At 55.9% G+C, this 22739-nt stretch overlaps 3 protein-coding genes and 1 long non-coding RNA gene across 7 annotated transcripts in view; 2 read left to right on the top strand and 2 right to left on the bottom strand.

Moving 5' to 3' along the window:
- Positions 1-2775, bottom strand: part of PHF7 (PHD finger protein 7) — a 14955-nt gene extending 12180 nt beyond the window's left edge. Inside the window, exon 1 of the mRNA XM_017544084.2 lies at positions 1887-2775. Within this exon, the coding sequence (XP_017399573.1) occupies positions 1887-2000 (114 nt within the window). The 5' untranslated portion in view covers positions 2001-2775. The remainder of the gene's footprint in view (positions 1-1886) is intronic.
- The window catches only part of LOC108315035, a 21867-nt gene extending 5355 nt beyond the window's left edge, over positions 1-16512 (top strand). The window contains exon 2 of the long non-coding RNA XR_001829816.2: positions 16465-16512. This is a non-coding gene — a long non-coding RNA (uncharacterized LOC108315035). The remainder of the gene's footprint in view (positions 1-16464) is intronic.
- BAP1 (BRCA1 associated protein 1) lies at positions 2960-12000 on the top strand. 2 transcript variants are annotated; one of them, XM_017542887.2, is made up of 17 exons: positions 2960-3224; positions 3323-3352; positions 3461-3515; positions 4450-4582; positions 4985-5104; positions 5597-5658; positions 5742-5884; positions 6151-6229; positions 6681-6804; positions 7145-7292; positions 7739-7923; positions 8443-8576; positions 9137-9615; positions 9733-9893; positions 10161-10253; positions 10358-10430; positions 10610-12000. In XM_017542887.2, exons 1-17 carry the CDS (start codon positions 3188-3190, stop codon positions 10741-10743), a joined length of 2190 nt encoding a protein of 729 aa, XP_017398376.1. In that variant the 5' UTR covers positions 2960-3187; the 3' UTR covers positions 10744-12000. The 2 variants fall into 2 exon arrangements, with proteins under 2 accessions (XP_017398376.1, XP_017398241.1); XM_017542752.2 differs by having other exon boundaries at positions 10092-10253; positions 10610-11999.
- Positions 12514-22739, bottom strand: part of DNAH1 (dynein axonemal heavy chain 1) — an 83186-nt gene continuing 72960 nt past the window's right edge. For 2 of the 3 annotated variants that reach the window (XM_017542620.2, XM_017542528.2), the window contains 18 exons: positions 21907-22026; positions 21633-21782; positions 21358-21518; positions 20275-20500; positions 19953-20148; positions 19496-19647; positions 17984-18180; positions 17581-17725; positions 17163-17321; positions 16951-17082; positions 16055-16225; positions 15795-15974; positions 15548-15724; positions 14792-14962; positions 14509-14639; positions 13820-14171; positions 13235-13469; positions 12514-12684 (listed from right to left, as the gene is read on the bottom strand). In XM_017542620.2, coding sequence (XP_017398109.1) covers positions 12563-12684; positions 13235-13469; positions 13820-14171; positions 14509-14639; positions 14792-14962; positions 15548-15724; positions 15795-15974; positions 16055-16225; positions 16951-17082; positions 17163-17321; positions 17581-17725; positions 17984-18180; positions 19496-19647; positions 19953-20148; positions 20275-20500; positions 21358-21518; positions 21633-21782; positions 21907-22026 — 3177 coding nt within the window. In that variant the 3' untranslated portion in view covers positions 12514-12562. Of the gene's footprint in view, positions 12685-13234; positions 13470-13819; positions 14172-14508; positions 14640-14791; positions 14963-15547; positions 15725-15794; positions 15975-16054; positions 16226-16950; positions 17083-17162; positions 17322-17580; positions 17726-17983; positions 18181-19495; positions 19648-19952; positions 20149-20274; positions 20501-21357; positions 21519-21632; positions 21783-21906; positions 22027-22739 lie in introns of those variants that run through there. The other variant, XR_001829297.2, reaches the window with a different exon arrangement.

Genomic DNA, 22739 nt, shown 5'->3' on the forward strand with positions numbered 1-22739 from the left:
AGGTACCATTATTATCCCCATTTTCAAGATGAAGGCCCTGAGGCACAGAAAAGTTTAAGTATCCTGCCCAAGGTGAGAATTAGTGATATAGGTGGGATCTGAACTCAAGTAGCCTGGCTCCAGAGGCCAACACTAACTCTCATGTTATACTGCTATCACACGGTAGCAAAAGAACTTAGAGCCATTACATGACTAGCTAAATGGTTCTTTTTTCTTTGTGTCTACAAAGAAATACATGAAGTAGCATTCAGGAAAAAAGTCTTCTTTTGTACCTAAGCATGGGTGCCTTAATTCTACCCAGTAGAAGTTAGGTAAGGTAGCTTTTATCTAGGCAAAGGAGCCTGTGTGTGAGATTTAGGCTGCCTAAAAGCAAGGACTCCCTCTAGTGAGAGACAAGAAGTAACACTGACAAACACCCACTAGGCTCTATCACTTTGTTTTGTTATGTTTGGGACAGAATCTCTTTCTGTCGCCAGGCTGGAGTGCGTGGCATGATCTCAGCTCACTGCAACCTCCGCCTCCCAGGTTCAAGCGATTCTCCTGCCTCAGTCTGCCACATAGCTGGGATTACAGGCGCCTGCCAACACACCTGGCTAATTTTTTGTATTTTTAGTAGAGAAGGGGTTTCACCATGTTAGCCAGGATGGTCTCGATCTCCTGACCTTGTGATCTGCCTGCCTCGGCCTCCCAAAGTGCTGGGATTACAGGCGTGAGCCTCCGTACCCAGACTTTTTTTTCTTTTGAGACAGGGTCGCACATCGTTGCCCAGGCTGGAGTGCAGTGGTGTGATCATGGCTCACTGCAGCTTCCACCCACTTCCCCAGGCTCAGATGATCCTCCTGACTCAGCCTCCCAAGTAGCTGGGACCACAGGTGCCATGCCACTGCACCCAGCTAATTTTCTATAGACATAGAGTTTTGCCATGTTGCCCAGGCTAGTCTCCAACTACTGGGCTCAAAGATCTGCCTGCCTCAGCCTCCCAAAGTGCTGGGATTACAGGCGTGAGCCACCAGGCCTGGCCTCTCCTATCAATTCTTTTCACCTAGGCTCAGGTGGCCACTGAGATTTGGTCTGTCCCCCATCTTTGTCTCCACCTGAGCCAAGTAGAACACCCAAAAGTGCGGAAGATATCTTGCCTCCTGCTTCCAATGTCAGCCATTTGGCTGTTACCTGTTTTCAGTGGCAAACAAACTGTAAAACAAACGTACAGTTTTCACTGGTAAAGGGGGAGATCCCTGAAAGAGAAAAGAGATTCACTGCTATGAAGGGCTGTCTAGTCAGGAACAGCATTTCTTAGAAGGAGCACTGGGTGAATCAGGTCACTCCAGAGACACTCCAGTATCCATGGCCTCTGGTCACGGCAGGAGATCGGGAATATCTTCAGAGACTCTTTTTAAGATGGGGTCTCACTCTGTCGCCCAGGCTGGAGTGCAGTGGCATGATCTTGGCTCACTGCAACCTCTACTTCCCAGGTTCAAGTGATTCTCCTGCCTCAGCCTCCTGAGTAGCTGGGATTACAGGGGTGCACCACCATGCCCGGCTAACTTTTGTAATTTTAGTAGAGATGGGGTTTCACCATATTGGTCAGGCTGGTCTCCGACTCCTGACCTCTTGATTCACCAGCCTCGGTCTCCCAAAGTGCAGGGATTACAGGCGTGAGCCACCACGCCCAGACCTCTTCAGGGACTTTGAACTACTCTGCATGAATAAGGACGACTGAGGAAATGACTGCTCAGAAAACCAAAGCCACCCTGCTCTCCCCTTCTTTGTGCTTGTTCTATCTCCTCCTCTAACCCATGAGGTGCAGATGCAATGGCGTCTGATGGCTTCTTCCTCAAGGGAAAGCTGGACAGGCTGGAAGAGGAGAGAGAAGGGCGTGTCCCGACCTTGCTATTCCCACAGGGTCCACGTGAGCGGATCGCGGAGCAGTCCCCAGTTACTGGGGCTACCCCGACCATCCAGCAATAGAAATAAAACCTTGAAACTTCAGTTCTTTGCATCGCTGGGCCAAGACGTTCCTTGAGGATTCTGTGCACACACGGCTAGTTACAAGACGCCACGATCTTCAGAACATCTGAGGGGGCGTTGCAAATGCGGCTTCCACGAGCTGCCAGGCCGTGGCCTCCTAACCCGGCGGAGGCTCCTCGAAACGCTTATCAAGTTGTTTCACTGGACAGGTGCTGGGTAAAGGCTTGTTGAGAAAATAAAAAATAAATAAACGTGTTCGGCCCCGCCGCCGCAAGAATGATTGATTTGGAAAATACGTGTCGGTGTGGCCGCAACCGTCCCCCGGAGGTAACAGCCAGAAAAGGGGCTCAAGGAGCATCCCGCGGATACCAGACCAGGCTCATGTCGCGCCTGCCGCGCGGCTGGTGCGGGGCCGGGCCGAGGTCGCCTCCGCCGCTCCTCCTCGAGGTAGCTCACCGGCCGCCGCTCCCGGCCGGGGCCGCCCTCTCAGCTGTCGCTGAGGGCGCCGCTGTCCCGGAGCTTTAGTCGTTGACACAGGCCGTGGTAGCTACCTCCGGGCGGCCGCCCCGCGCGGTGACTGCGCCGGCGAAGGGGGCGAGCGCGCAAACCGGGGCGGGTCCCGCGGACTGTCACCCTCGGGAACCGCAGCCACGCCGACCGTTGGTAGAACTGGACTGCTAACGGCCGCGCGCCGGACCCGCCCCTCCTCTAGCGCCTCAGCGCCCAGCACCACCCGGCCCCGCCCCTTCCCCTCGCCCGCCCCTCCCCTCCGCTCGCGACTCTGGGCGCAGCACCGCCCGGCCCCTCCTTTTCCCGTCGCCCGCCCCGCCCCTCCTCTCCCACTACCTCCGCTCAGCACCGCCCGGCCCCGCCTTTTCCCCTTGCTCGCCCGCCCCTCCTCTCGCACCACCCGCGCCCAGCACCGCCTGGCCCCGCCCCTTCCCCTCTCGCTCGTCTCGCCCCGCCCCTCTACGCGTGCGCGTTTGCCTTCGAACGCGTGCCCTCTTATGCAGTCTGACCAGCGGAAGACTAGCCCAAAGGCGGGGCAAGGCCGTCGCGCCTTGGTGACGTTGTTCCGCCGGCGCGGGCGGGTGACGCGGCTGGGCCCGTTGTCTGTGTGTGGGGCTGAGGGGCCCCGGGGGCGGTGGGGGCTCCCGGTGGGGGCTACGGTGGGGCGGGAGGGCCTGGACATGGCGCTGAGGGGCCGCCCCGCGGGAAGATGAATAAGGGCTGGCTGGAGCTGGAGAGCGACCCGGGTGAGGAGGGGGCCGGGAGGGCCAGGGGCTGGGGAGGCCGGTTGGGCCTGGGACGCCCCTGCCTGACCATCACCCCCTCCTCTTGTCGCCCCACCCAGGCCTCTTCACCCTGCTGGTGGAAGATTTCGGTAAGAGCCTCTTCTGCCTGCCGGACCGGGGCTGTGGGAGCCCACCCCTGCTCCCTCGCTCGAGGACCAGGGGCTATCCTTCCCGACTGCTTTCCTTTCCTGATGCAGGTGTCAAAGGGGTGCAAGTGGAGGAGATCTACGACCTTCAGAGCAAATGCCAGGGGTGAGTGGCTGTATGCCAGGGCCGCCCCTTACACCGAGAATGCTGGGAAAGGTCCCAGAGAACAGGGCACTTTAGGGAAGGCAGTGCCAAGAACCCTACGTTATAAAATCTCACATAAAGAAGCAGCCCGCTCTCTGGGTGCCTTCCTCCTGATCAAACTGATTATTTCCTTTTCTCCCAGTCTTTCCTCAGCGCTCCCTTTTGTAGCAGCTTCCTCCGACCCCTAGCCATCCTTTGGTTCAGCTGCTTTTCTGGCCTGGCAACAGGAAGACCCAGGCCACACAGTGCCTTTTGTGCATTTGTGTAATGTATTAATTTCAGTGTGCCCATGTGTGCCTGGCTTTAATCCTGACACAAAGTCATCCTGTATTGATTGGTTGGGGTGACAAGGCCCCTCCTAGGTGCCCACACTTAGGGTCTTGTCTGGGTGATCCTGCAGAATAGAGGTGTAAGAGAGACTGCTACAGTGATTGGACCAAAAAGTCTGCTTTAATTTCCTATAACAGAAGAGACTGGTGTGGGTGTTCATTTGCTTTCCTGACTGCACCGGTGTCCCCAAGTGACAATTAGTGCCTCAGTTCCTCGTCAGAGTTTTTGTTCTTGTCTTTCTTTGTGTTCCTACCCTACCCCATTCTTGACCATTGGTTCCAGCTTTTCTTCTCTTACCCAGAACCACAGACTTCATAAGGAGACTGGGTGGACTCCTGAAGCATCACAGCCAGAAGCTTATGTTTTGCTCTGCCTGTGAAAGGCCTTTGGTGTGTGAGGGCACAGGGCCACTTCAGACAGTGTTGGGAAGAAGTCAGGGAGAGGTAGGATCACAGCAAGGACACCTGAGTGATGATACAGTGCAAAGGATTAGGGGGAGAAAAAAGGGAATGCTGATTGCCTTCTGCCCTTTGGCTGATTTAGCTCTGCTTCTTACTTCCCCCAGCCCTGTATATGGATTTATCTTCTTATTCAAATGGATCGAAGAGCGCCGGTCACGGCGAAAGGTCTCTACTTTGGTGGATGATACGTCTGTGATTGATGACGATATTGTGAATAACATGTTCTTTGCCCACCAGGTCTGCTGGGCCCTGTGCTTTGTTTGGAGGGTGGGATGCTGCCAGTTTTTTTTTTTTTGCTTGGGAAGTGGAAGTGGAGGAAGACAGAAGGAGGGGATAGGCAGATTCTAGGGATGGTGGCTACAGAAACCCTCTGGCAGAAGGAACTGAGCTCTAATTCATTAAAGGGAACAGCTCTAGAGGAGGGTGGTGGCTGAGTCCACTCTCTGTGTCCTCAGATACCTGGTGGTTATTTGGTAGGTGCTTGTTAAGTGAATAAACATTAGGCAAAGATGAAGGGAGCTGAGAAGGGGAGTTGTCCAGATATGACTGACCTGTTCTGGATCCCTGTTCCTGATGTATATGGGCTTGGGGCTTGCGGTGAGGGGTGCTGTGTATGGGTGACTATTCTTGTTTTCACAGCTGATACCCAACTCTTGTGCCACTCATGCCTTGCTGAGTGTGCTCCTGAACTGCAGCAACGTGGACCTGGGACCTACCCTGAGTCGCATGAAGGATTTCACCAAAGGCTTCAGCCCTGAGGTAGGTAGGCTGCAGCTCGTTCATCCTGGCTCATAGCCAACTGGGCAGATCTGACCCCGAGGGCCACTGGTAATGCTGCCACATGATATTGGCTACTATTAGGCTGTTTCTTTTTGAAATGATTGTTATTATGTTTGACCCTTTAATTGTGTAAGGTCATTGTTTTTAGGCCCAGTTGTGGGGAAAGGAGATAGGCCTAGGGAGGGAGGAGACTTTCCTTAAGTCACACCATGTCAGAACCTTCTGTCAGGACTTTTTCTCTCAGGCCATGTTGCTTTCCAGTGTCCACTAATTACCATGCAAGGCCAGCATAATCCATCTCTTTGGGGCTCTAGAGCTCTTTTCCTCCACCACCAGCCTTTTAGGAAAGTTCATCTGTGTTCCTTCCGATTCCTGGAATGCCTCCAGGCCTGCTCTGTGAAGCTTTGTCTTCAACCCATAGTCCTACCTGAGGAGAAATTATTCTGATATGGCCTATTTTCTTCCCCATAGAGCAAAGGATATGCGATTGGCAATGCCCCGGAGTTGGCCAAGGCACATAATAGCCATGCCAGGTGTGTGGGAGCTGTGGGAGCTGGTGTGGGGTGGGAGTGGGGGGAGTATCATTTTTTGGGCCCTGACTCTTGTCCTTCTCCAGGCCTGAGCCGCGCCACCTCCCTGAAAAGCAGAATGGCCTTAGTGCAGTGCGGACCATGGAGGCGTTCCACTTTGTCAGCTATGTGCCTATCACAGGCCGGCTCTTTGAGCTGGACGGGCTGAAGGTCTACCCCATTGACCATGGTAGGCATCGTGAGCTGGAGGCCTGTTGGGTGTCTCTGCCTACCTCCTAGGGAGCTGGGGGTCAGGGCCTTCTGGTGTGTGGGACGCAGTGGCAGGGGTCGTGGGTACTGACACCCGGCCCTGGCCAGTGTTTCACCCTCCACCCTATTTCCCGACCGGCTCCTGACTCCCTGGCTCAACTGCTCTTCTCTGTCTTCCTTCCCACTCCTGGCCTGCCCAAACTCAGGGTTTCCTCTTCGCTGATTCCTTGTCTTGGTCTCCACTAGGGCCCTGGGGAGAGGATGAGGAATGGACAGACAAGGCCCGGCGGGTTATCATGGAGCGTATCGGCCTTGCCACTGCAGGGTAAGGGCCCTTTGCCTGCCGTCTTCTACCCTCTGGAGCTGTATCTACTTTGGGAGGGACAGAGAGTGTCCAGATGATGTGTAAATTGCAGGGCCACATGGTGAATCTGGCAAGATCAGGCTTAGATCGTGGGTTCTCAACTCCTTGTCCCATTTCCTGCCTAGGCTGCCTGTGGCCTGTTCTTGGGTGGGCTGGGGGAGGGGCAGGCCCCAGTGGAGCCTTAGGTATCCCAGGTCTTCTGGTTCACTTCCTGATAGGCCCTCATACAGCTCATTGGAAGGTACCAGCTGAGGTGCCTGGCGTGCATGGCTAGTCGCTGCCCGCCTGTTGGGGTGGGGCCTGTACCTACAGCTGCAGGTGTGACTGCAGGGAACCCTGCCAGGATATCTGCTTCAACCTGATGGCAGGGCCAGGGCGGGAGCTGCTCTCACGGCTGCGGCTGTGACTGCAGGGAGCCCTACCACGACATCCGCTTCAACCTGATGGCAGTGGTGCCCGACCGCAGGATCAAGTATGAGGCCAGGCTGCACGTGCTGAAAGTGAACCGTCAGACAGTACTAGAGGCTCTGCAGCAGGTAGGTGCCCCTTCTGCCTGGCCCCTGCCCAGCCCAGTCCTCCCTGCATTCCTCCTTTCTTCCCCGACAGCATTTGTCTCTGATTCCCAAACACTCTCTCTTGTAGATCTGGGCTTCAGCTAACCATTCCTTTTCTTTGCTCTCCTTGTGGGAAAGGTGGGACTTGGAGTGGGGAGGAAGAATAGCTTCTAAAAGGAAGTTTGGGTTTGGCTGTTTTATTTCCCTGTGAGTGAATGGGTAGAGCCAAGGCCATTATTTCTTCAGGCCCTCAGCCCTTAGCTGTTTAAGGTAGAGGCCTGGGTCTACCCTTCCTCCTCTGAGCCTTGGATTCTGTTGTTAGCTGATAAGAGTAACACAGCCAGAGCTGATTCAGACCCACAAGTCTCAAGAGTCACAGCTGCCTGAGGAGTCCAAGCCAGCCAGCAACAAGTCCCCGCTGGTGCTGGAGGCAAACAGGGCCCCTGTAGCCTCTGAGGGCACCCACACAGGTACTGGGGGGTTTGGGACTGTTCATGGGCCTCAGAGCCACCCCCTAATAGTTTGACCTGGGAGGCGCAAGCAGGGCAAGTGCTTTTCTGGGGAGGTTCTTGGGCAGTGTTCTTACCCCCTCAGAAGGTAGAGGGAGAGCAGTCCTTCCCTAAAGAAAGGTACCTGTAAAGGGCTGCTGTTACCACAGGTCCCTGGGCCAGTCTCTATAATGTATACTCCCTTTCTTGTTTTCTCTAGAGGCTTTTTTTTTTTCTGCCTCTTTTTTCCCATCTCATTCTTTTCCCTGTCTCTTTGTGGGATCACGACTTAGAGCTTGCTGACTCCCATTCCAGCAGCTGGTTCAGCTGTTCCTCTCTGGAAAAGTACTGTTTCACAGGGCTGGGGAGACTGAGCTTTTCTTGGAGACCCTACTGGAGGTCCTGCTTGTGTTCTTACCCTGTCTCAGATGGTGTGGAGGAGGCGGCTGGTTCATGCACACAAGCCCCAACCCACAGCCCTCCCAGCAAACCCAAGCTGGTGGTGAAGCCTCCAGGCAGCAGCCTCAATGGGGCTCCCCCTAACCCCACTCCCATTGTCCAGCGGCTGCCGGCCTTCCTAGACAATCACAACTATGCCAAGTCCCCCATGCAGGTAAGCTGGAGGCACCCTTGCAGGATTCTCTTCTTGATTCTCTTGAGAGGCCGCAACAGGCAATTTCCCCATGTGGTTCCTTGGTGTTCCTCCTTGGCATGGCTGGGTCAAGCTGCCTGGGCCTGGGTTGCTAGCTTCCTCTGCCTGATATGAAAAGGCCCCCACAACAGCAGGGGTTAGGGAGGTAGGGAGAGCTCCTTCTCCTTTGAATTTATTTACATGGCTGTGGGATTAAATGTTTGGGGCACGCTCCTTGGTACAACTTGATGGATTGGGTTTTACTGACAAAATAAAGGCATGTGTTTCAGGGCACTCTGCTTCTCTTAGAAGCCCTCCGTGGGCTTCTATGAAGTGTAAGTGGGTGGCAGCCTCCCTACGAGCCAAGGACAGCCCTTGGAACGCCCGGAGGGGTTCAGCTGACTCAGTCTGGAAAACCATGTTGGCTTTCTCTCTGGCTGTGTCTAGGCTCAGCCTGGGCTGAGCAGCGCTTGTTTGTAACTGCCGTGGTCTCTGCCCCAGGAGGAAGAAGACCTGGCGGCCGGTGTGGGCCGCAGCCGAGTTCCAGTCCGCCCACCCCAGCAGTACTCAGATGACGAGGACGACTATGAGGATGATGAGGAGGATGACGTGCAGAACGCCAGCTCTGCCATTAGGTTAGCCTCAGGTTTCTAAGGCTACCAGGCTCTGGGTGCTTCAGATCCCATCCTGAATATCTCAGTCTGTGTCCGAGAATGCCGTGCAGCAGATAGCGTTGAGCACCTGTGGAGTATGGGGCCCTGGGGGGTGCTGGCATGATAGGGCTAACCCCAGGTCCCCAAATAGTTTTTGGTGGGCTAGGGGGCAAGGCTGAGTACATAAGCATATATCATGTCCTATTGGAAGTGACCTTTTAGCCAGGCATTGAAGGATTGATTGGGGCAGGGATGGAGGAGATGTGGGTGGTGGGAAGGCAGTTTTGCTGGAACAAAAAATATTGGCAAAAGGCCAGGAGTGAGATTGCTGGAATAGAAGAGGTGTCCTTTGAGGACACTTGACTGCAGCTGACAGAGCTTGATGCCAGGCTTAGCATGGCTGGGTCAAGCTGCTTGGACCAAGTATAAGGAGTTTTTGGGTCAGTCTCTGGAGGTCAGGATGCGTTCAAGCCATTTTTGGGCACTGCTGGGTATGGTCACCTGGCCTATTCCCTTGCTTCACATCTTCTTGTGCCCCACAGGTATAAGCGGAAGGGAACAGGGAAGCCAGGGGCATTGAGCAGTTCTGCTGATGGGCAGCTGTCAGTGTTGCAGCCCAACACCATCAATGTCTTGGCTGAGAAGCTCAAGGAGTCCCAGAAGGACCTCTCAATTCCTCTGTCCATCAAGACTAGCAGTGGGGCTGGGAGTCCAGCTGTAGCAGTGCCCACACACTCGCAGCCCTCGCCCACCCCCAGCAACGAGAGTACAGATACGGCCTCCGAGATCGGCAGTGCTTTCAACTCGCCACTGCGCTCGCCCATCCGCTCAGCCAACCCGACGCGGCCCTCTAGCCCTGTCACCTCCCACATCTCGAAGGTGCTTTTTGGAGAGGATGACAGCCTGCTGCGTGTGGACTGCATACGCTACAACCGTGCCGTCCGTGATCTGGGTCCTGTCATCAGCACAGGCCTGCTGCATCTGGCCGAGGATGGGGTGCTGAGTCCCCTGGCGCTGACAGGTGGGCCTTGGACTGGCTCACTGGCTACTTGGTGCACCCAGGAGGGAGGAGGGAAGTGCCTAAGTGACCACAAAATGTCCTGCTTTCTGATGATTTTCTCGTGAACTCTCTTCCCAGAGGGTGGGAAGGGTTCCTCGCCTTCCATCAGACCGATCCAAGGCAGCCAGGGGTCCAGCAGCCCAGTGGAGAAGGAGGTCGTGGAAGCCACGGACAGCAGAGAGAAGATGGGGCTGGTGAGACCTGGCGAGCCCTTGAGTGGGGAGAAGTACTCACCCAAGGTGAGCCTTCTTTGTGGCTTTCTCCTTTAATCCTGGAGGAGGATAGGGCCTGAGCTCCTGCTGCCCAGGTGCCAGGTTCTTGATTAAAACTTTGGTGTGAAGATTGGTGATTGGAGCTAGGTGCCAGGAAGACTTTCTGGGTTGGGTGGTGGCAGGGGCCTCTGTAGGCATGGACTCGCTGCTCATCCTTGCCTCTAGCTGCCTATTGCTCATGGGGCTTTGTTGCTGGCCAGCCCCCATCAGAGGTGCAATGCTGGGTTTTGGCAGGAGCTGCTGGCACTGCTGAAGTGTGTGGAGGCTGAGATCGCAAACTATGAGGCATGCCTCAAGGAAGAGGTGGAGAAGAGGAAGAAGTTCAAGGTGGGTGATGTCTCCATTCCCCTGATCTGGCCCCTCCTGAGGTCTGCTGGTAGCTGCTCTGGCAAGATGGGTTCCAATGCTCTCAGCCTTCTTCTCTCCTACAGATTGATGACCAGAGAAGGACCCACAACTACGATGAGTTCATCTGTACCTTCATCTCCATGCTGGCTCAGGAAGGTGAGGGGATGCACTGTGGTCTTAACTGGCATGCCCTGCTGAGGGCCATGTTCTTCAGCGCCCCTCCCCTGGCCTCTCCTGAGGCTTGAGCAGACTTGGGGCACAGGGAGGGCCATGAGAGCCTCAGCTCCTGGACTGAGGCAGCCAGCACCTGCTCAAGGGTCTCTGCTTCTCTGCAGGCATGCTGGCCAACCTAGTAGAGCAGAATATCTCCGTGCGGCGGCGCCAAGGGGTCAGCATCGGCCGGCTCCACAAGCAGCGGAAGCCTGACCGGCGGAAACGCTCTCGCCCCTACAAGGCCAAGCGCCAGTGAGGACTGCTGGCCCTGACTCTGCAGCCCACTCTTGCCGCGTGACCCTCACCAGGGTCTTTCCCTGCCCCACTTTCCCCTTTCCCAGTATTACTGAATAGTCCCAGCCAGAGAGCCCAGGCCCTGGGAATAGGAGGAACCTGGCCATATTCCCTGCATCATGCCAGGCGCAGATCAGCCCCTTAGTGCTCAGGAGGCAGCATATGGAGTTGGGGCACAACGAGGTACTGTAGCTTCTTCCACAGCCGGCTGTGGAGCAGCAGGACCTGGCCCTTCTGCCTGGGCAGCAGAATATATATTTTACCTATCAGAGACATCTATTTTTCTGGGCTCCAACCCATCTTGCCACCATGTTGACATAGGTTCCTTCCTGACTGTGCTTTCTCTCCTAACAGCTGTCCTGGTTGGCCCAGGTCCTTGTATCATGCCAGAGTCACAACTATAGGGTCCCAGCTGTGGGCCTGGGTGGGCAATGGGCCCTGCTGCTCTAGCCCCAGCCACCAGCCTGTCCCTGTTGTAAGGAAGCCAGGCCTACTCTCTTCATTCCTCTTAGGAGAGTGCCAAAAACTCAGGGACCCAGCACTGGGCTGGGTTGGGAGTGGGATGTCCCAGTGGGGGTTGGGCGAGCAGCCTGCTGGGATCCCATGGCCTGAGCGGAGCATGTGGGAACTGTTCAGCGCCCTGTGAACTGTCTTCCTTGTTCTAGCTAGGCTGCTCGAGACTGCTCTCCACAGCAAGGTTCTGGGGCTTTTTGCCCTCAGTGTTGTGGCCCTAGCTTTGGGCCTAACTTGGGCTCCGGGTCTCTGTCCCTGGAGCTTGGGGCTCAGAGGAGCCTCTGCCCAGCCCCTCAGTATTACCATGTCTCCTTCCTCTTAGGGGTAGCAGAGACAGGGCTGCTTGTAGGAAGCTGGCACCACTCAGCTCTCCCTGCTACTCCAGCTTCCTCAGCCTCTGCAAGGCACTCAGGGTGGGGGACGGCAGGATCAAGACAACCAGTTGGAGCCCTGTGTTCCAGAGGGCCTGATGCCAAGGGGTAATGGGCCCAGCACTGCCTCTGGAGCCCAGGCCCCAACACAGCCCCATGGCCTCTGCCAGATGGTTTTGAAGGCGATCCAAGCAGGCCCCTTATCTGTACATAGTGACTGAATGGGGGTGCTGGCAGGTGTGACAGCTGCCTCTGGGCAGAGCACAGCCTGATCCCTCTAGCCCCTGTAAATACTGGATCAATGAATGAATAAAACTAAGAATCTCCTGAGAAATGAACCCTCCTGTGGTTGCTGGCCTGATGCGGAGGCTGGGCTACATGTGTGTGGTGGGAGGGAGGGACTTACTAGACCTTGTGGGCCCAGGGCCCTGGGACCAGAAAGGCAAGAAGTATATGATCCTTGAGTGTCCAGCTGTCTTGGGCCAGAGATCCTTGGGACCCTAGACATAGGATTTAGAACCTGAGCTAAGGAGGGGCTTCTGGTGGGCTGTGGACAGGGTATGCTTTCTGGGGAGAAGGCTTTCAAATCTGGCTTTGCAACCTGGAGAGGGGCTGGGACTCCCAGTCAAAGAGGCAGCGCTGCCTCTAATCTTGCCTGGTGTGTTCTCCCTGGGAGGGTGCTGGGCGTCTCTTCCTTGTGTTTGTATAGGCAAAACAGGTCAATGCTGCCACCGCTGTCCTGCTCTCCCCTGCTGACTGCATCGTCTGCTGAGGCTGCTGTAGCCCCTCACCACCCCACTGGCAGTGAGTCCAGAGGGGCCCTCATGCAAGCAGCTGAGGCACAGCTGGACTGTTTAGAAAATTCAGCTTTAATGGCCCGAACCCTTCTGTCTGAGTTTAGTAGTCCAGGGCACAGATGAGGGCCACACCACGTTTTATCCAGTGTCGCTGGGGCTGATGGGTGGGGATCTCCACAGCAATGACATAGTTGGTGGAGTGGCCTGTGGTTGATAGTGTTCCTGGAATGGGCAAGGAGGGGGACAGGTTAGGTCATGCCCCATTACTACTAGAGCAGGGATGGTGTAGGGGCAGGGTAGTGGGCAGACTAAGCTGAGGACAGGGAGGGAGGCCCTGACCCAAGAGGAAGCCTGCCGGATGAGCTGGTCTGGCCAGGGTTCAAGCCTACCCAGGGTTACTGTATTAGGGACTGAAGAACTGAAGATAGAGATGGCAAAGTTGATGCTACTTTTCATTCTCTGATGGACCCAGCCCAGACAAGTTCCTGTTCTGGGCCTCAGTTACCCTTTGAACTCTCAGTGACAGGCCAGGGCTTGTAGGCTTCTAGGACCCAAGGTAGGCCTGCTGAAGGATAGGAGCTCAGGGTGCTCCCCACAGCTGGATGGCAGGCCTTGGGCATTAATCTGCTTGCAGCTTGCTGGCCTGGCCCAGATCTCTATATTCATTCCTTGTTCAGCTAACCTGGGTCAGTCTGACTGGCTTGGGCTGGGCTGGGTTGGGTTAGTCCTGGGTCCCCACCTGTAGTGTAGGCTCCCACCCCAGGCCTCATACCAGCACGAGTCAGTGTCTTGTAGATGGGGCACAGGTAAAAGTCCTGGTCTTGGGCCTTGCGGTTGGGTGTTGGCAGGAGCCAGATAATGGCCATCTCTGTGTACAGCTCCTTGGGCTGAGACTCGGCCAGCTGGAAGGCCTCTGGATCCCAGCGGGCACCTTCCAGGAAGAGTCCATGGATATAGCACCCTATTTGGGGTCTTCGTGTTAACTGCGATGATGCCTTAGACATTACCTGTGGGTAGACACAGACACACCCCATATACATACCAATACCCAGAATCTGGGTTAGGATTTTGATCAGGAGACACAAATCTCCCTTCTGAGAGCTGAGTATTGCCTAATGCTGCCTGCCTGCTCATCATGTACCTACCACTTTAGCCCGGGGCCTGTGGTCTGTGCCCTGCCCCTGTGGATTTTGATGGACCCAGCCCAGACCCGTTCCTGGGACTCATGGCCTCTTCTGGCCTGGGTCTTCCCAGGCCCTGGCTTAGGGATTCCCCAACTGCCCACCAACTATGGCCTCTTTTCTGCCTGGGGTGTACCCTAGCCGGTCACCTGACCTGGGCCTGGCTGTGCCCAGACCTTGAAATCAAAGGAGATGGTGTCGATGGAGATGACAAATTTGCGGGCAAAATTCTGCAGAGTGCCTGTCAAGAAAGCCTGGGGGAAGAAGAAGCCACTGATCCAGAAGATGGCTGGGATGCCACCTTCAATCCAGGCCTGCAGAAAGTCCAGGCGTTGCAGCAGGTCCATGACCCACGAGGACAGAGGCTTGAGTGATGGGTAGGCCTTGGCACTCCAGAGCTCAGGCACAGTATTGTTGTACAGGCTGGCAGCCATCAGTTCCAGCTGTGAGGACATCACCACCAGCCCCTTGAGTGCCTTGAGCAGGTCTTGCAGTGTCTGTGTGATCACCTGCAGCAGCCTATTGTACCTATGAGGCCAGTGGCAAGGGAACAGGCAATGGGCTGGGGTCGTGTGACAGTGGCTATGCTCCCCAGTTCAAGGCCACAGACTGAAAAACATTGGCAGAATATAGAGGCTAAGAGCAGAGAGCTGTGTCAGGTGGACTGGGTACAATCCCAGCTCTGGCCCTTAGCAAATGTGTGAAGTTGGACTTGGACAGCTTACTGAACAGTTTGGGGGCCTCAGTTTACTCATCTATAAAATGGGAATAATAAAATGGCACCTGGTCCATAGTAACTCCTGGTGTCATTTCTCTACAGTCCAGTGGCTGCTGACTTGGGGCAGGTGTATGGCAGGGTGATTACCTAATGACCTCTTGTACTAGCACTGTGTTCATTGATTCCTCATACAGCACTGGGTATTTGGCCATCACCAATTGCAAGTTGATAGGCTCAGGCACCTTGAGCAGAATGTTTTGGGCGATGTCCTCCACTATCTGCAGGGGCAAAGGAACACTGGGGGTCAAGGCTGGCCCCCATTATCCCCTGTGGGATTCCACATGCACAGAGCTCGTCCCACAGGGGAGTGGGCAGGATGGTGGAGCCTAGCCCATCAAGCCCTTAGGCCCCTTCCTCTGACACCACCCACCTCCTCCCGGCCCTGGCTGCCTGCAGAAGACGATTTGGGTTGCAGCTGGATGATGGCACCCAGCAGGGCAAACGTCTCATTCTGGGCAAAGGTGATGTTGGCATTGTCATGCAGGCCAAAGATCTCAGGCATATCATTGAGTGGCAGGCTCTTGATGTAGGAGAGGTAGCCCTAGGAGGGAGGAGGCCAAAATGGAAGCCCCTGGCTTGCTCCACCCCAGCCTTGAGAGTCACCCTCCAATGGAGCACATCCCCACTTGTCACATCCCTCACTCGTCACCCCTGCTTATAATCCTTATGCATGTCCCTGCTCTTGGGACTCCCCCTTGTTACCGCCACCCATCCCCTGCCCCTCTATTCAGTGGCCCAAACCCATCAGGCTCCCTCCTGGTGCAGGCCCTTTACACTGATGACCCACGCAACCCAGCCCCAGCTCATGGCTTCTCCCCACACATCTTAGGAGGAGCATCATTTTTGTGGCAGCCCTCCCTGACTGCAGAGTCTGGGCCTGGTTACCATCTTGGAGGAGCTGCCCCAAGCCCTCACTGAGTAATTCCACCTAGGGAGTGGCTGACCAGGTATTCACCCACAGAAGCGAGCCCCAGCGGGCAGGGACTGACTCCCTTGCCAAGGCTGTCTTTGTGGGATGGATTGATCAATGAAAAGAAAGCTGATGGAGGGTGGAGGCTGCGTCTTTTCTCATCCAGAACCCCAGCCTGGCAGGCCCTTCCTGTGCAGCGCTTTGGGCTGGACTCACGTGGAGGTCACTGGTGGGTGGGATCTGGTGGTAGATGCCCGAGGCACTGTAGCTGTGCTCAGGGGAGAGCACATCGGGGCTGTAGAAGTCCTCCAGGATGTTCATGATGCAGCGCCGGTCCCAGTCGTCAGTGACACGGCCCCCGTAATTGATCTCCCCTGCCGTGTACTTGAGGACCTACGGGGTGGGTGGGTGAGGGCTCCCATTAAGTGCCCAGTCCCCAGGCCCCAGTCTGCCCCAGGCCCACCTTGTAGGGGATGTCATCATATTCATCCAGGAACATCTTGAGCTGGCTGATGCAGATGCGCAGGTCTCCATCTGTGAACTCATAGGGGATGTTGAAGCCTAGGGGCCCAAACTTACGGCGCTCCAGGGCGTTCCCATGGAACAAGCTCAGAGACAGCAGCAGAGACTTGAACTCTGTCACCTGCGGGAGGTGGGAGGCAGGGGAGGTGAGGAGCGGGGCCAGGGGCCAGGTAGGGCAGGCCTGCACCAAGTATGCCTCACCTTGTGGCAGGAGTTGAGGAAGTCTTCACTGAGGCTGCTGTAGGACTTCAGCAGGTTGGCCTTAACACCGCGTGGCGGCTCAATGGTCATCTTGGAGCCGTTCTGCAGGATGGACACTGGGAACTTGTTGCTGGGCAGGCTGGTGAGCCAGAGGCGGAAGTCCCTGTGCACCTAGTGGCCACAGCTCCCCATGAGCATTGAGACCCATACCTGGTGGCCACCACGACACCAGGCTCCCTCCTGCCCACGGACCCTGGGCCCACCTTCAGCCTGACTGCAGCCCTGAGGTGGGCCAGCTGAGGCTGCACAGACAACTGGTTAAGAACTGGGCTTTAGCAGGCCAGGCGCAGTGGCTTACGCCTGTAATGCCCAAACTTTGGTAGGCCAAGGTGGGTGGATGGATCATGAAGTTAAGAGATCAAGATTATCTTGGTCAACATGATGAAACCCTGTCTCTACTAAAAATACAAAAATTAGCTGAGCGTGGTGGTGTGCACCTGTAGTCCCAGCTTCTGGGGAAGCTGAGGCAGGAGAATTGCTTGAACCCGGGAAGCAGAGGTTGCAGTGAGCTGAGATCGCGCCACTGCACTCTAGCCTGGCAATCTCAAAAAAAAAAAAAAAAAAAAAAGAATTGGGCTTTGGCAAGTCCCAGGTCACTGGTCTGTGCTAGGTAGCCCTGGGCAAGTCACATCACCACTTGTACCAGTAACTGGGGGTAGAGGGTGGATTGAGAGGATTAATCCAGTCAATGTGTGGCACATGTCAGTTGCTAAGCACTTGCTACACGCTGGAGGCTGGGCGGAGTAGTTTGCATGATTCTCTTAATTTCTGGCTCATTAGATCCTGATGGATGCAGAGGAGGCCTCAGTGGGTCTGTGATGGGCAGGGCAGCACACCTTATCTGGGTTGATGTGCTCGATGAGGTGTTCCAGGGCTGGCATCCAACTTGGTGCCAGGTGGCAGTTCTGGAAGAAGACCCACTTGCCCCTCTCTATGGAGCTACGCATCATGGCTTCCGCCCGAGGGCCCTGCAGGAGCAGGAACACTGAGCAATGGGGCCAGCTGGCCCAACCCCAGCCCACTCCCTTCCTCCCTGCCTAGCCCTCACCTGTCCCTGGCCCAGGGAGATGGCAGAGAGCTTTTTGGAGAACTTCATTTCATCAGCAAACTTGTAGAGGTCGGCAGCAGGGTCTGTGCCAGGTGACAGCACAAAGATGAGGGGTGTGGTAGAGTTGGAGTCTTTGAACACCACTGACAGGTTGGCTGTCTGCAAGGGCAGGGAGAGATGCTGAGACCACCTGGGGCTGCAGAGCGATCAGGGCAAGGGAGGCGGATCTGAGGTTCTCAGAGTGGTCCCTGATGGGCTTTCTGGTGGGGGCTAGAACCTCTCAGAGCCTTTAGGGAGCAAGGAGAGGTCCTGACCTAGCCAAGGCTGCAAAGTAGTCTATTCAGGTGCAGCCAGGGCTCTGGGACCCGGGACGGGGACGACCCCAAGGTGCCAGTCCTGCCAGGGTGCCAGCACTTGCCTGGGGCTCAATGAAGCGTGGCTCCAGGTTGGTGGCCACAAAGTCCTGCATGGCATTGGTAACCTTGTCCCCACGCAGGCATCGGAGGACTAGGAGCTTCTGGAACTGATCTAGGTACTGGTCCCAGATGCCAGGCAAAGGCTCCCTGCAACAGTGGTCCATACCTCACTGAGAGCCAGTCTGTTGGAAGGAGACTGGTGATCCTAGGGATTCTGCCAGCTGGACAGGGGAGAGTGGGCTATCCCAGGGATGTGACACTGGAGGCACATAGATGTGTCCACAGCCACGGGGAAGCCCTGGATGGCTCCTTAGAGAAGGGGCTCTAGGGGGCTTTAGCCCCTCATTTCCTAGGGGCTCTTCCCCTTGATGTGCTCATCCTGCCATATTCTGGGGCCCAGCTAACCGGTGGGGCTCAAGGCTGTCGAAGATGACTCGGAATTCTGAGAGGTGCTTCACAAAGTCGGAAGAGAAGGAGGAAAAGGTTGCCAGGTTCGAGAGTGCTAGGATGTCTCGCCAGGCCCGGTCTGACAGCCAGTCGGGTGCTGGATTCTCAGTCACAATCTGGATGGAGCCCCCAGACAGGAGGTAGCGCCACTCACTCTGCCAGGAGACAAGAGGAGGCTGGTGCCCAGGCCCTGGCCAGCTCCTCCTCCTCTGGGCACCCCCACCCAGTAGTGCCTCTCATACTCCCCTCACCTGGAGAAACTGAGTCTCCCTTGGGGGTGGTAGTTGAACAGGTCTGGGTTAGTATTCCCACCCTGCCTTTCCTGGCTGTGTGACCTTAGAGCAAGAGATTTGACTTCTCTGAGCGTCTGCCTTCTCATCTGAGAGTAGAAAGAATCAGAAGGCTGACTGCTTCCCAGGCCAGAGCCCTGTGCCAGGCACCGTCTAGGGCTCCGGCAGTGGTGGCTGTCACTCTCACTGTCTCAGCAGGGCTTTCCACTGCACCACAAAATGCGTGGGGCTTCCTGAGAGCGTGAGCCAAGCAGGTGTGGCAGGCTCAGGGCAGTCTGTCCCTGGGGACAGTCTTCATGCTCACCAGCACACTAAAGGATTGAGAAGGCCTGTGCTCACAGCATTGGCCTTCTTGGGCCTCGAGACATTGGTTGGACCACAATTAACCCAGGGTCTTCTGGCTGTTTTATTTATTTATTTTGAGACAGAGTCTCACTCTGTCTTTCAGACTGGAGTGCAGTGGCGCCATCTCACTCACTGCAACCTCCATCTTCTGGGTTAAAGTGATTTTCCTGCCTCAGCCTCCTGAGTAGCTGGGATTATAGGCATGCACCACCACACCCAGCTAAGTTTTGTATTTTTAGTAGAGACCAGGGTGGTCTTGAACTCCTGGCCTCAAGTGATCCACCCGCCTTGGCCTCCCAAAGTGCTGGGATTACAGGTTGAGTCACTTTGCCTGGCCCTGGCCTTTTTTTTTTTTTTTTTTTTTTTTTTTTTTTTTTTTTTTTTTTTTTTTTTTTTTTTTTTGAGACGGAGTCTTGCACTGTTGCCCAGGCTGTATCGCAGTGGCATGATCTTGGCTCACTGCAATTTCCAACTCCTGGGTTTAAGCAATTTTCCTGCCTCAGTCTCCTGAGTAGCTGGGACTACAGTCATGTGTGCCACCACGCCCAACTAATGTTTTTGTGTTTTTAGTAGAGATGGGGTTTCACCATGTTGGCCAGGATGGTCTCGATCTCCTGACCTCGTGATCTGCTCGCCTCGGCCTCCCAAAGTGCTGGGATTACAGGTGGGAGCCACCACACCCGGCCCTAGCTGTTTTTAATCAAGGAATTGTTTCCTCTGCCCCTTTGCTCTTGCGGTGCCCTCATGCCTGGCTTTCTCTTTCCTTCCGCCCTGTTCTCAGGCCCTGCACAGGGCCACCCCTCAGGATGTCTGTCCTGGGTGTCTCTGCCAGCACCTGGTTGATTTTGCCCTCGTTCATCATGATGCGAACACACAGCAGGAAGGCAAACATCAGCTTATGCTTCTCAAAAAGGCTGCGACAGACGTTGCTGTAGAGGCTGTAGGTCAGGTAGCGGTTGATGTTGGAGATGCGCTTCTTCAGGTTGTCTGTGAGTGGAGAAGTGATGGCGTGCGGAGAGGTGAGAGGAAGGAAGAGCCCCGGAGTCCAGCCCAGCCTAGACAGTCTCCCGAGCAGCCTAGGGGCAGCCTGGGTCTCCCTTTGGGGCACTTGGTGTTCCCAGTGAAGGGGCGGGGAGGAGGGTAGGGAGTGCTGTGTGCGTTCTTATGTATTGTGAGTCTAATAGGAGAGGGCATGCCAGTGAACACAGTTGAGTTTGTGTGTGCCCCACAGTGGAAATGTGTCCATATGGGTCATCTCTGTGCAGGGTAGCAGCCTGGCGTCCTGGCGCTACCTGCTCTCTCTGAGTTGGCGATGCCCGAGAGGAAGATGTTGAGAAACCACTCGAGGGAGTACTGGTACATTGGGTCCACGTTGGCCAGGTCAGACACACAGAAAAAGAGGATCTGGGTACGGACGGCCACGGGTATGTACTCCATGCGGGTCAGGTCAATGTCCTTCTCCGTCTGCTCTGCAATCCTGACCTTGGCCTGTGGGTGCCATGGGTCGGGGAGGGGTCAAAGAGCAGAAGGCAGAGGGCTTGGGGGGCAGGCAGGGAGAGGTGGTTGCAGGCCCGGGGCAGACCCAGGGCAGGTGGGTGGGCAGACAGTGCTGACCTGGATCTCAGCGGCCTTCATCTTAGAGGCTTCCAGAACCTTGATGAGTTCCACGTCATCTACAGGGTTGCCCTCGGAGGAACTGAGCCGGTACAGGATCTGGTCCTCAATGTCCTTCAGCTCGTGGCGCATCTTGGCATTACTGATAATCAGCTGGTTCTTGGCCTCCTCCAGGTCAGGTCGCTCCTCTGCCACTACCTGGCCCAGTAGCTGGTCCTCTAGGCCACTGTCGGGGGCAGGGGACAACAAGTCTATAATACCTGGTGGGCCCTGGAGGACCAGCCGTGAACTTGCTCACCTATCCATCTGTGCTTCTGCGGCTCCAAGAGCCCAGCATCCTTGCCAGTGTTGGCCTAGGAGGCCTAGCCTCCATCTCAGGCTGCAGGGCTAGTGCAGAGCCTGCCTTCGAAGACACCAGTTCTCAGTGAGCCCTTGGGTGGCAGCCTGGAATCCTAGAAGGGGCTGACAAGCTGAATATGTGAGCTGCTGGGGTCTCCGGACAATACCTCCTTGGCAGGAGGGGGCTGTGGGTGATACACAGAGACAGGATGTTTTCATCCCCTGCTTTGTGGAGAAGTTTACACTGACCACTGAAATGGAGGCCTTCGCACAAAGCAGGCCTGTGGGCTGTGGTCTGTTTATGGAAGGCCAGCAAAAACCACAGTGCCTGGACTCGTGACAGCAAGGATAGGAAGCAGGACACTTGGGTTCAGGGAGCCAGAGTGTGCTCACCTCAGGGTTCTGGGGCAGCTCTGAGGATGAGGGCACAGAGCCCGGCAAGGGCTCAGCAGGAGAGAAGGGGTCCCTGGAGGAGGTGAGGCTAGTACTAGACACGGAGGCTGGGGACCCTGACCAGGGATCTGGATGAGGTGGGATGAAGGTTCTTAGGTGGAAACAGTGGCAGGTAGGAGAAGCTAGTGGAGGGGCTAGAAAGACTTGGAATGTGAGTGCCTGGGGGGGAAACTGGCAAAGACTTTGAGTGGGGGAAAGCCCCACTGAGTCCCAGCCTAGGGCTGGGAGAGGGACAGCTTGGCAGGCAGAAGCAGAGCTGATGTGTGGGGGTCCCCAGAGGCAGGGGCTTACCTGGGCGACAGGGTGAAGTTGATGAGGGTGAGTTTGGTGGAGATCTCGGGTGTGTAGTGTGGGTTGGGCAGCTTGGTGGTGATGTACATCCTGAAGTCCTCATGGTAGGGGATCACCGTGTCCCCCAGCTTCAGCACCGTGTTCCCCTGCTGCTTATATGTCTGTGGCAGGTGGGACCAGTGGGTGCTGTGGACTGAGCATCACCAGTGGGGCAGGGGAAGGGCACTGCCCTGACCAGGCCTACAGCCACCCTACTGTCACCACTGCAGACCCACCTGCTTCAGCAGCACGGGCTCCAGGGCCGGGTCCAGCTCCTCGCCCACGTTCTCCAGGAGACATGGCTTGCCAAAGCGGATGGCATTCTCCATGCTGCGCAGAAAGTCGCGGTCGCTCAGCTTGAACACATCCAGCCCATTGTCCTTCTCCTGCAAGGGAATGGGGAAAGGGAGGGCTGTAGGGACTGAGAGCCAGCCTGAGGCTCTACCGCTCACCACTGCCCCTGCTATGCCTGGCTGGGTTGGGGTGGTGGTGCCTGGTGGGTGGGCTCACCATGTTCTTGATCCACTTGTTGGCCTGGCTCTGAGGGTCAATGAAGTGAGTCCAGCGCTGGGAGAACTGGTTGATGACCCCGTTCTCCACTGACAGTGTGTCGTTGGGGAGGCCAGCAATCTGTGGAGACGCAGGCACTGGACTGGGTCAGGGCTTTCTTGCAAGGATGGTCACTGGGGGCGTCAGCCTCTCCTGGCCTTGTGCTTTGGCTATGGACTTTCCTCTCCTTACTGCATCCCCTTGGAGGCTGGGGGCAGGTGACAATGTGGGCAAGGCCTCACCCCCAGGACTCCTGCCTCTCCCTGCTCCTGAGCTGGCTACCTAACCATGGCACAGCCCCTGAGACAGTACACACCCAAGGACACTGATGGCCCCAGATGAAAAAAAGAAACCCGCAGACAGAAAGGTCCTCTTTCACCTTTCTGTCCTCTTGCCTACCTAGCGCTCACTTGGTGAGACCGTCTTCATGGAGCCCATACCTCGCTGACCCTCCTGGCCTCTGCCCACACCTGGCCTCTGCCTACAGCCTCTTCATTCTCTCTTTACCAACTCTCCTTGCCCTTTGGAGTCTTGCTCAGATTCTTCCTTTAGAAAACCTTACTTTTCTTTTTTTGGCAATGGCATGATTTTGGCTTACTGCAGCCTCTACCTCCTGTATTCAGGTGGTCCTCCCACCTCTGCCTCCCAAGTAGCTGGGACTACAGGCATGCACCGCCATGCCTGGCTAATTTTTAAATTTTTAGTAGAGATGGGGTTTTGCTAAGTTGCCCAAGCTAGCGTTGAACTTCTGGGCTTAAGCAATCCACCTGCTAAGGCCTCTCAAAGTGCTGGGA

The sequence above is a fragment of the Cebus imitator genome, unplaced genomic scaffold (assembly GCF_001604975.1).
Source record: "Cebus imitator isolate Cc_AM_T3 unplaced genomic scaffold, Cebus_imitator-1.0 Scaffold0, whole genome shotgun sequence".
NCBI lineage: Eukaryota > Metazoa > Chordata > Mammalia > Primates > Cebidae > Cebus > Cebus imitator.